This window comes from Myotis davidii, unplaced genomic scaffold (assembly GCF_000327345.1).
Source record: "Myotis davidii unplaced genomic scaffold, ASM32734v1 scaffold1453, whole genome shotgun sequence".
NCBI classification, from domain to species: domain Eukaryota; kingdom Metazoa; phylum Chordata; class Mammalia; order Chiroptera; family Vespertilionidae; genus Myotis; species Myotis davidii.
The window spans coordinates 254352-266090 of record NW_006284441.1 but is presented as its reverse complement, the minus strand read 5'-3'; the positions used below and the strand labels follow the sequence as shown (position 1 = coordinate 266090).

Sequence of the window (11739 nt, the reverse complement as noted above, 5' to 3'; positions counted from 1 at the left end):
TTGCAGATGCAGCCCTGGGAATGGAGGTGGAGGCGGAACCTGGCTGTGTGGAAGGCTCCTTGGGACTGCTCACAGCTGCACTTCAAGAGCTCCGGGCCGCCATGACAGACCCCGCCCAGTATGATGGTGAGGATGGGCATTGGGAAGGCTCAGGAGCCGTGTGCGGCCATGGATGGGGCTCAGTGGCTGGTACTTATTCCTGTGGTTCAGTGTTTGGTGGTTAAGCCTGACCCTGGTGCTGGCCGGTATCAGGATGTGGTCCTCTTTAGACAGGATGGGAGACAGTCACTCCAGCTGTCAGACCCTTGACAGAAGGTGACTGCTGCTCTTGGGCATCCTGGTTAGACAGGTGGTGGAGAGGAGGCTGGGCGACGTTACTAGGCTGGGGTTTTCTTTCTTTTCCTCACGCCCGAACCTCTGCTGCTGTATGAGTTGTGAGTGTTTCCCTGGTTTGGAGCCCAGACAGTTCAGACTTAGCAATGGTGAACAGCAATCTATGAAATAAATCCTAACTTTCAGACTTTACTAATGGAAATTGCAGAATCCAAAATAGTAGGCTAGCTTGTGCCGGCATGGCTCAGTGGTTGAGTGTTGATCTATGAACCAGGAGGTCACAGTTTGATTCCTGGTCAGGGCACATGCCTGGGTTGCAGGCTCAATCTCCAGTGTGGGCATGCAGGAAGCAACCAATCAATGATTCTCATCATTGATGTCTGTCTGTCTGTCTGTCTGTCTCTCTCTTTCTCTTTCTCTTTTACTTTCCCTTTCCCTTCCTTTCTGAAATCAATAAAAACATATTAAAACAAAATTAATAGGCCATATTTTTACCTAGTAACTGTACAGATTTTATTTTATTTTTTTTATCATTACCTAAGGATACATTCATTGATTTTTAGAGAGAGGAAAGGAGAGAGAGAGAAGAGAGAAAAACATCTATCAGTTGCCTCTTGTATGTGCCCTGACTGGTAATCGAACTGCAGCCTAGGTATGGGCCCTGACCAGGAACGGAACCTGCACCCTTTTGGTGCATGGGATGATGCTCCAACCAGCCAAGCCACCCGTCCAGGGCTATTATGAATTCATCTTATTCCTGCTAGGAAAGACTATCCTGTGAGAGCCTCACAGAGGAAATACTAACATAACTGTCTTAGTTCTTCTGCTCGCTGGGTGCCTGCAGGGCCTTAGCTGCGATCCTGCTGAGTGTGCCATGGGGTGGGAGCGTGGCCTTCAGAGCATGGCATCTGGGGATCCTGGGGCCTGGCAGGACCCAAAGGCTCTAGCAAGGTGGCTGAAAGGGCAGGTCAGCCTTGTTCCAAAGCAGCAGAGGTCCCATTTCCACACAGTCTGGTTGGCCCACTCAGCACCCACCCAACCTCTGGTGCCCGAGGCTGTGGCTCTTGGCCATCGGCAAACACGATGACAGCTGGGACGCAAGCCTCCAGCAGATGTCACGTGTGGGGGAGAGTTGGTCTGTGATTCAGATGAAGAACTTAAACAAGTGTGAGGTTTGTGGTGGTGACAGTGCATCCTCCTCACACGTGCAGTACAGTGTGAGTGGTGACCGCCCCTCAGCCGTGTCACCTGCTCCACGCCCAGTCGCTGCCGCCTTCAGGGAGTTGGCCCTGGGTGCAGTCAGGGTAGTGTTGGGTAGTTTCTGCGCCCTCATCAGCCCCTCTGTGCACCTCCTCCCCGCACCCCTGCTCACCTGCCTGGACTCTGCCATTTGCAGTTTTGTCTGCTCAGATTGCGGTGGTTTCTGAAAGGCTGCACTCTGCCCTGGGCCTCAGTGAGGACGATGGCAGCTCCAAGGTCTCAAAGATCCAGCTCAGTGCTCTTGCTCCCAAACTGGAGCAGTGGGAGCAGCAGGTGAGTGTGGGACTCCAGAGAGCACAGCTGTTGCACCTGCGGGGTTGTGCAAGAGAACCGAAGCCCTTCTCTTCACCCTTGTCCTGCTATATAAAGTGTGTACGTACAGCCAGGACGGTCAGAGTCCTCAGTGCCAGGGTCAGCACCCCACCTGTGTGCGCAAAGAACATGCAGCGAGGCCTCTGTGGCCTGAGAGTCCACAATATTCACTCTCTGGCCTGCTCTCTGCTTAACGTCTCACCAGAGGAGAGGGCGGGACAGCACGTGGCCTGTCATGTTCCCAGGCTTGGGAGTGGGGATTCTTGTACCCGTTTGCTTTGGGGTTTCCTCTCCGAATGTAAACCTGTCAAATGTGTGTAAACAATACGAGATCCGACTCAGGCAGGTTCCCCTGGTGTCTCCCCAGGTCGTGGATCTTCTGCTGACCTCTTTCTGTCAGAACCTAATGGCAGCCTCCAGCTTTGCCCCACCGGACAGGTATCTGGGCAGTTTGTCTGCAGGTGGCCTGCTGCTCTGGGTGGGCCCTTGTGGAGCAGAGCTTCTCCCTGGTCCCATGACGACAGTGGCCATCAGTTCCTGGTCCTCTGGCTTCCTGCTGGGCTACTGGTGGGGTCTATGCTGACTTTATCCAGTGGGGATAGGGCAGGAGTGAGCATTGCACAGGAGACGCCACTATTTGGGGAACTGCCTGCTTCTTGCTGAGGCCTCCTGTGCCTGAGTGCTGGCACCCCAGACCCTGGGAGGGCTGTGCAGGACTGGGACTGGCCATTGTCTCTGCAGGCAGGGCTCCTGGGCGGCCCGCTTTGTGACGACCACATGTGGACGCTTGCTCCTCCCCGCTGTGCTCACCAGGCTCTGCCAGCTCCTCCGTCACCAGGTAGGGCTGCTGCCTCCCTCCAGCTGGGAAGGGGGCTCTGCACCCTTCCTCCTGATGAACTAGTTCTCGTCCCATTTCAGGGCCCGAGCCTGAGTGCCTCGCACGTGCTGGGGTTGGCTGCCCTGGCCGTCCACCTCGGCGAGTCCAGGTCTGCGCTCCCGGAGGTTCACATGGGCCCTCCTGTCCCTGCCAGGGGCCTCTCCATCCCTGAGTTCTTCAGCAGCCTTCTGACGTGCAGGTACAAGGAGTCCTCACTCTTCTGCCTCAAGTGAGTTCTCCCCCTGGTCCTTCAATACTGTGTCCTCTGTTAGCAAGTCACAGGTGTGCCCCTCAGATGATCACTGGTTAGCCTCTTGGTGTCTGTCCTTCCAGAATCTTGTTTCCATGTATTTAAGTGAGAGTGTTGGTTGGTTTGTTTATAAAAATGGGATCACATGCTGCACTAAACTGCATGTAAGATGTTGGCAGTAGACGGTGGTGCCCTTGCATGTCACTCAGCGTCCTTTGGGCCTGTCAGAGCTGCTCCATTTTGGCTCAGGGTCCTGACTTCTGGTTAGGTCCCTGGTTCCCTGTGCTGAGCAGCTGCGGCAGCTGTTTCTCTAGGGTAAACCCCTACCTGTGGAACAGCCCTTCCAAAGGTAGACTCCTCTTAAAGGGCTTTGAGACCCATCATCCTGTAAGTCTGGGCCAGTTTACACCCCACGCGTCCCATCATGCACCACTGAGCCCATTCCTACCCTTTGGTGTGGGGACACCTGCTAACTCAACAGCGTGCAGCATGCGGGGTGGCAGGTGCTAGGGGCAGGTGGGCGGTTGGGGTGAGAGCGGCTGGCCTGTGCTGAGGTGTCCTGTGTGGTGGGTCTGAAGTAGAGCTGTTGGCTGGGACTGTGTTCGAAGTTTACTGACAGTTGACACAAGGCCTGAGGGATGTAATCAGCAGAAAGGATAAGTGCAGGAAAGCCTGTCTCTGCCTACTGCCCACCTGATGTCTGTGTTGTCCACACTGGAGGCAGATTTCCCATCCCCATCCCTCTCATGGGCTTTTGGCAGCACCAAACAGTCTCCATTGGGAGTCAGTCCTGTAGGTGCCCTGGTCCCCTCCTCCGCCCCTCACCACCTTTCTGACTTTCTCTGGGCCCCTGGGTGAGTCTCTTCTGGTTGGTCTCCCTCCCCCGAGCAGCAGGGACAGAGCTCAGACCCAAAGGGTATGATGCGGGGGCCACTCCCCAGTGCTCAGGAGTGGAGGCTGAGGACAGAGACTCAGGACTCACGCTTAATTCTCTCTCCCTTATTTCCATGGACCACATTTCTGTGTCACAGTTCCCATTTTCTATTTTCAGATTCTGTACCGCGACAATTTCTTACGCTTTGTGTAAGTTTTCTCCCCAGTCATGTGATGCTTGGTACAGCTGTTTATCTCCAGGCCTAATAAAAAAGGTGGGTTTCTTAGGTACCTTCCTTCCATCCTCCCGAGTCTCCGGTTTTATTCAGGAGTCCGATGTCCATGCCCCTTGTTTATCAGGCTGTCTGCTTGGGCTGGACACGCCTTTTCCTCCTGTTCCAAGTTGAATGAGGGGGTGTAAGAACCTTCCCATTCAGAGAATCTATTTCGTCTAGAGAGTTCTGTCTTCTTGCAAGTGCTTTTTAGATTGTGAGGAGATGAGAAATGTAAAGTGTGTGAGAAACATTATGTGTCAGCCAGGCAGGTGAGGTTGCTGCTCCTTTTGCAGAGATTTAGGGAGCCTCCCTTGTGAGGTTTAAACCTGGTTCTCAGTCCAGGCTCACCCTTGGGATCAATGGAGCTTTAAAAGCCCAGCCTCCTGGCCTGACAGGTAGATTGGTGTTGGGAGCAGCTGGGCCCCTGTGGTTGGTGTCGAGGAGCTTAGTCCCAGCTGCCAGAATGTAAGGATGGAATGAAGAGCAGGACGAGTGGCCCCAGCAAGGAAGTCCCTAGTCACACTGTCCAGTCCCGATTCCCATATGGTGCAGCCTACACGAGAAACACAGGGAAACGGCAGACCTCAGGTGCAAAGGGGTACAAAGGAACATCCCCCTGGTAGGCCTTGCTTGCCCAGTGCGCACTTCCTCGGGAAGACAGCAGTGCCAGCCGAGGCCTGGGAAGATGGCACCACCCTCTGAAGGGCAGGTCAGACCCAGCCATTCAGCTTCTAAGCATCCACCCAGGGAAACGATCCTGTGTGCACCGAGGTTTACATACAGGCTGCTCACAGAGGTGCTGCATGTAACTGGTCATGATGCCCAGGGTGCCCCACAGGGGAAGGCGACGCTGCAGGTGAGGCCGCTGCAGGTGACGCAGGGTCTTCGCTGCCTGCTGTATGTGGCCAGGCTACGTGAGTATGTTCTGAGTCTCACAGATGCATTGCTGTCTCTCTTCAGTTTCAGTTCATTGTGCTCAGATTGTTCTCAGAAGCCCGATACCCTCTCTCTGTGGAGGACACAGCCAGCCTTCGCTGGAGGCCCTTGTGCCTGCCGTCTGCAGACTGGCAGCAAGCTGCCCTCTGTCTGTGGAGACAGAGGGCCTTCCGGGAACTACTGAAGGAGAAGGAGTTTCATGTAGGTCCTACTGTCCCTCCCCTTGTTTGTCACTTTGCCCCAACGCCTGGGTTTGCAGGTGCAGATCTGGGGCCTGAGGATGTGGGCAGGCGGGTGGGCCTGACCCAGTGATGTTGGAGCAGCATGGACTTAGCTTTGGTTGAGACCATTACTGGGATCATTGTAGATTCACACCGAGGTTTAAGAAACCAGTCGAAAGATGCCTTCTACTCCGCCCAGTTTCCCCCAACAGTAACATTTTGCAGAGATTTTAAGAGTGGATAAAAATGTATCTTAAACAGCTGCCAGGCTTTGGTTTGGGGCTGGGCTTCTCTGAGCATAATCCCTGGGAGCCTTGGCCCCTGGGCCAGTGTGCCCCTGTTACTCATCTCTGCTTCCTTTTCATAATTTGCATTTATTTCTGGGATGCTTGCCTGTTTGTTTTGGTCTTTAGAGAAAAATATTTTTCAGTTTTATTGTTAACTATATCATTTATGCAAGAGTAGGCCTGATGGTGTGTAAGGCAAGGAACAATGACGCTTAGCAGATGCCTCCCCTGCACTCCAGGGCGCTTTCCAAGCCCTGGGCTATCGCAGCCCTGAGCACCGCACTGCTGCCTGTCACCGGGTTTGGCCCTCACTCCGTTGGGACGTGCTGTACGCATGTTTCTGTGACGTGCTCCTTTACATGCAGTGTCAGGTTCTGAGATTAGTCTGGGTTGATGTGTGAAATTGTTCCAAGAATTTGAAAACAGGAAACATGCCACGATGAATGTTTGAAGCAGCTACTAAGTTGATTGGCTACTACCCAGCGCCCGGGACTAAAGAGTGACCTCTTTCCCGGTGTTGCTGAGCGGCACCTTCAGAGGTTTGCAGATGCCACAGGCCACTGCTCACACCTGCAGTGTGCTGGAGCGCGCGGCTTAGCAGTCCAGTTTTCCCGTCTTAGTAGCTTCCCATGCAGTTAAACAAAGCAACAGAGCAGTTCTTGATCAGGACCGGGGGCCGGCACCGCCGTCCAGCAGGGGGAGTGGTGTGAGGTAGAGGTTACTCTGACCACGTGAGGGGGCTGGCCTGTGGGACTCTTGGGGAACGGCCTGTGGTTCCTGGGTTCCGTCCTTGCTGTGGCAGCCTCTCAGCTGCTCCTCCTCTCAGTTAACTTACAGAGACTGGGTGCAGCTGGAGCTGGAGACTCACCCAGAAGTGGACTCTCTCTCAGACATAGAAAGGTAGGTGTTTAACGGGTCCTGCCCTCAACATGTTTTATGGTTTTCTACATTGTCTTAAAGTCTTGAGTTTTGTCATTATATCCTTAATGTTCAGTTTAACACATCTGTGAGCACAATTTCATTCACTCCTTTACTCAAGAACATTGAGCTGTTTGCTAGACACTTCTACAATGTCCTAGCAGCTGGGATGCCTTGTAAATGAGACCCTCCTGCCCACGTGGCACCTTGCCCCTGATGCTCCTGACAGGTCGTCTGGCAAAGGCACCACACAGAGTTGACCCCTGTGTGGCCAGGGACAGGCCTGTAGACAGTGGATAGAGGCAGGGACATGCTCTCGGAAGGCACCAGGCAGGGCTGTGAGAGCAAGTGCCCAGAGAAGGGGCAGCGGGACAGCAAACATGTTCCCCAGGTGGGGCCTGACAGATCAGTGCTCAGCTGGTATCTGCTGGCCCTGCATCCACTGTCCATGTGGGAAGAGCACATGCAGCCCATTGAGGAGGCAGAGGACTGGGCGTGTGCCCCACACAGCGCTGGCTGTGAGGGGATGGTTCCAAGAGGGGTCAATCAGGTGTGAAGGCAGATTACTGAGACCACTGGGAGGTCCAATGTGTTGTTCTGGGCATGCAAGTGGGGTGCTGACAGGGCCCATGGGTTTGGGGACACAGAGGTCAGGAGAGGGCATGAGAGCCCAAGGGAGCAGCTGAGGGCAAGGAACAGGGTCCTGGAGTCCCAATGAGCTTTGTGAGATCAGAGGCCCCAATCACATGAAGTAATGTCTGTCCCCAGACTTGTCTTGTGATGTCAGATTCTGGACAGAACTAACAGAAATAATGAGAAAAGGAAAAGTCTGTGGCAATGAAAACAGCAACTTTCCCAACAAAATGGGTTTTGTTTCCTTGCGCCAGGCCAGCTGTGGGAGGGCTTTGCACCTGTGCTCAAGTGCCCTGGGGTCTGTGCCCTTCCTGACCTCTTTCCAGCAGGAAGAGAAGGGTTAGCTTTCTGGTGTGAGGGTCCATGGCCATTCAGTGTCCCTGAGCCCACCGCATGTGGACACTGTATTTGCACCTGTCCTGGGGTTTACGTCCTCAGCTATGTCTGCACAGGTTTCAGAAGGAGAAGCATGAGATGACCGTGGCTCCTTGCCCACTCATGCTCGGGTTTGGCTCCTTCACAGACGGCAGGGCTGGTGGCTTGGTGCTTTCGGTAGTTTGTCCTCAGGGCTTTCCAAGGGCAGCTGTCCACATCTGCATACCTGTGCTGTGGATCTGGGGCAGCTCACAGGCACCCTGGGAGGAGTCCTCAGCCTCTGTCCCCAGCTCACCATGTGCGGGTGGCCCCTGAGGGGTTCTTCATAGGTGGTCAAGGGCCTTCCGTAGCCCCAGACCCCTTGATCCCACCCCTGTGTTGCTGTGCCCCGCACTGGGGTTCATTTCTCACTGTGGGAGCTCCTGCTTGCAGACAGTACAGCACAGACTTGGTATGTGCTTGCAGGCGGGACTTCCACCAGTGGGCCATCCATGAGCATTTCGTCCCCATGCCCACCGCTGCAGGGGGCTGCGATGGAGACCTGGAGACAGCGTGCACCGTCCTTGTCAACGTTCTGATGGACTTCTGTCAAAGGTCAGGAATGCTGATGCCAGAAAGCATCTTTTAGTTTGGGTAGTTCTAGGAATATTTTTATTTCCCTCCAGTTTCCCCACATTCTCACCAACACTTGTTACCTGACTTTTTGATAATATTTATCCTGGTGATATATTGCATTATGATTTTGATTTGCTTTTTCTTTTTTTTTTAAATATATTTTATTGATTTTTTACAGAGAGGAAAGGAGATAGAGATAGAGAGTTAGAAACATCGATGAGAGAGAAACATCGATCAGCTGCCTCCTGCATATCCCCCACTGGGGAAGCGCGCGCAACCCAGGTACATGCCCTTGACCGGAATCGAACCTGGGACCCTTCAGGGGTCCTGGGACCCGCAGTATCCACTGAGCCAAACCGGTTTCGGCTGATTTGCTTTTTCTTAATGGCGAATGGTGTTGAATATCTTCTTATTAGCTTGTTGGCCATTATTGTATCTTCCTTGGAGAAATGTCTGTTCAGATCCTTTGTCCATTTTAAAATTGAGTTATTTGTTTTATTGGGCTGTAAGAGTTCTTTATATGTGCTAGATGCCAGATCCTTCTCAGACATAGGAGTTGCACATACTTTCTCTCATCCTGTAAGTCATGTTTTCACTCCTCAGTGGAGTACTTTGATGCATAAGAGTTTGACATTTTTATGAAGCCCAATTTATTTTCAGTTTCAGCTTTTATGTTTAGGCCTTTGATCCATTTGAGTTAAATTTTGTATGTGGTGTATGTTAGGAATCCAACTTTCTTCTTCTGCTTGTGGATGTCCAGTTCCCCAGCACCTTTGTTGGGGAGAGTGTCTCCTCCCGATTGAATGGTCTTGGTGCCATTGTCAAAAATCAGTCGATTGTACTTGTGAGGGTTTTTTTCCTGGACTCTCTTCTGTTGAGCTGCAGGTCCATCCTTATTGCCAGCCTCATACTGTTTTGATTACTGTAGTTTGTACTAAGTTTTAAATTGGGAAATGTGAGTCCTCTAACTTTGTTCTTTTTATTTTTTTAAATAATATAGACCGCCCTGACTGGTTTGGCTCAGTGGATAGAGCGTCAGCCTGTGGACTGAAAGGTCCCAGGTTCGATTCTGGTCAAGGGCATGTACCATGGAGGGTGTGCAGGAGGCAGCTGATTGATGTTTCTCTCTCATCGATGTTTCTAACTCTCTATCCCTCTCCCTTCCTCTCTGTAAAAAATCAACAAAATGTATTCTAAAAAAATAATAAAAATAATAAATAATATAGACCAAGCCACTTAATTTTTTTATCCATAACTAAGGGCACATTCATTGACCTTTGGGGAGAGAGAGAGAAACATTGATGGTTGTCTCCTGTAGGCACCCCAACTGGGATCAAACCCACAACCTAGGTATGTGCCCTGACGGGGAATCAAACCCATACCCTTTGGTGTATGGGATGATGCCCCAACCAACCGAGACACACCAGCCAGGGCTGACTGTGTTCTTTTTCAAGGTTGTTTTGACTGTTTTGACTGGGTCCTTTGCAATTCCATCTGAGTTTTAGCATCAGCTTGTCACTTTCTACAAAATGACATAGGATTCTGATAAGGATTGCACTCTTTGCAGATGAATTTGAGTAGTATTTTACTATCTTTTTTTCTTTATTACTGAATTTATCAGGGTGACATTGGTTAATAACATTGTGTAGGTTTCGGGGGTATAGTTCTATAGTACATATCTGTATGTTGTATTGTGGGTTCTCCACCCCAAGTCAAGTCTCCATCACCATTTGTCCCCCCTTTACCCTCTTCTACCTCTCTCCCACCCCCACCCCCAGTATTGTCATCTTAACAGCACTGAGTCTTCCTGTCTATGAACATGGGATGTCTTTACATTTATTTAGGTCTTTAATTTTTTTCAACAATGTGTTAATTTTCAGCATATAAGTCTTGCACCACCTTGGTTAAATTTATCCTTAAGTATTTTATTCTTTTTTAACACCATTGTAAATGAAGTTATTGTCTTTATTTCATTGTCTTTATTATTCCTTGCTACTATATAGAAATACAACTGATTTTTTATATACATTTTCTATCCTGTAACTTTGCTGAACTCGTCTATTTGCTCTAATAGTTTTTTATTGTAGATTCTTTAGGATTTCCTACATAAAAGATCATGCCATCTGGGAATAGAGATGGTTTAATTTTTCCTTCCCATCTGGATGCCTTTTCTGAACTGCCCTGGCTAGAACTTCCACTGTGTGTTGCATGGAAGTGTTGAAAGAGGACATCTTTGTCTTGTTCCTGATCTTAGGAGGGAAGTTTTCAGTTTTTTATCATTCAGTGTGAGGTTAGCTGTGTGTCTTTTTCATAAATGCTCTTTATCAGGTTGAGGAAGTTCCTTTCGCCTAGCTTGTTGCGTGTTTTTAATCTTGAAAGGCTATTGAATTTTGTCTAATGCTTTATCTACATCTATTGAGATGACCACATGGTTTTTGTTTTTCTATTGATACTAGAGGCTTGGTGCACAAATTCGTGCACAAATGGTTGGCCTGCTGGCTCTGCCCCTGATGGGGGTTGGGGGGAGTGATGGATGGGGCCCATCTGAGGGAGGGGCCGCGGGTGGTTGGCCAGGTGGCCCCGCCCCCTGGTCGAACACCCAGTCAAACTCCCAGTCAAGGGGATAATTTGCATATTAGCCTTTTGTTATATGGGATGGGTGTTATAGTAATTGATTTATGGATGTTGAACCAGCCTTGTGTCCTTGGGATAAGTCCCAGTGGGTCTGGTGCATAACTGTTTTTATGTGTTATTGGGTTTGGGTTGCTGGTATTTTGTTACAGAAGGTTTTGTTGTTTGTTAGTTCCTGTGACCACACACAACTCTGGAGGCAGGGGAAGCAGGAGCTCCAGCACAATTAGGAGATACTCAGGAGGCTTTTACTGCATTTTTGTTTCAGTTCAAGGAGTTGTGACCACTCAGAGAATTCTGATTTGGTTCTTGGTGGCTACATGGGAAATCGAGATATTTTTTCAAGATTGCAGGTGAGTTAAAAGGTGCAGAATTCAGTGTGTTCACTGCATTAAGCCTCTGTTACTAAGCTGTTTATTATGAATATCCATAATGGGTCCTAAGGCAACTGAGCAGAATGAAAATTCGCATCACACACACAGTGGCTGAGACCCAGGGTGACAGGTGCTCTGTGAACGAGTCCAGTGCACATCATGGAAACACAAACCAAAGCTGTGATGTTGGCATCGCCTCCAGGCTTTGGGACATTTCTGAAAATAGAGGCGATTAAGAAAATTCCAACTTTGATGATAACACAGGTGCTACCCCACTGTTTTCTGCTTTACTCTTGGCTGTTCTGTTTGGGTGTCGGGCTCTGAGAAGTGATGTCAATCCCTTCAGAGGATCAACAGTTCACGGAGTGTCACAGGGTCAGCTGGCACCTTGCAGGCAGCGGGCTCTGTCTCCTGTGCAGCACGGAGAAAGCGAGAGCGAGAGCAGGTGTAGTCACCATGCCTGCCGGCCTCAGACCTTCCTGGGCCGTAGGCGTCCGGGTCTGAGCCCACCTGCCTCCTCGTCCACCTGTACCTGGGAACCTGCCTGCAGAAATGCACAGAGTCTGTTC

At 50.7% G+C, this 11739-nt stretch overlaps 1 protein-coding gene across 1 annotated transcript in view; it reads left to right on the top strand.

Moving 5' to 3' along the window:
* Positions 1 to 11739, top strand: part of FANCA (Fanconi anemia complementation group A) — a 37070-nt gene that overhangs the window by 18113 nt on the left and 7218 nt on the right. The window contains exons 20-29 of the mRNA XM_006754846.2: positions 7 to 126; positions 1730 to 1866; positions 2273 to 2343; positions 2647 to 2743; positions 2824 to 3011; positions 4084 to 4180; positions 5141 to 5317; positions 6451 to 6524; positions 8016 to 8144; positions 11065 to 11149. Of these exons, the coding sequence (XP_006754909.1) occupies positions 7 to 126; positions 1730 to 1866; positions 2273 to 2343; positions 2647 to 2743; positions 2824 to 3011; positions 4084 to 4180; positions 5141 to 5317; positions 6451 to 6524; positions 8016 to 8144; positions 11065 to 11149 (1175 nt within the window). The remainder of the gene's footprint in view (positions 1 to 6; positions 127 to 1729; positions 1867 to 2272; positions 2344 to 2646; positions 2744 to 2823; positions 3012 to 4083; positions 4181 to 5140; positions 5318 to 6450; positions 6525 to 8015; positions 8145 to 11064; positions 11150 to 11739) is intronic.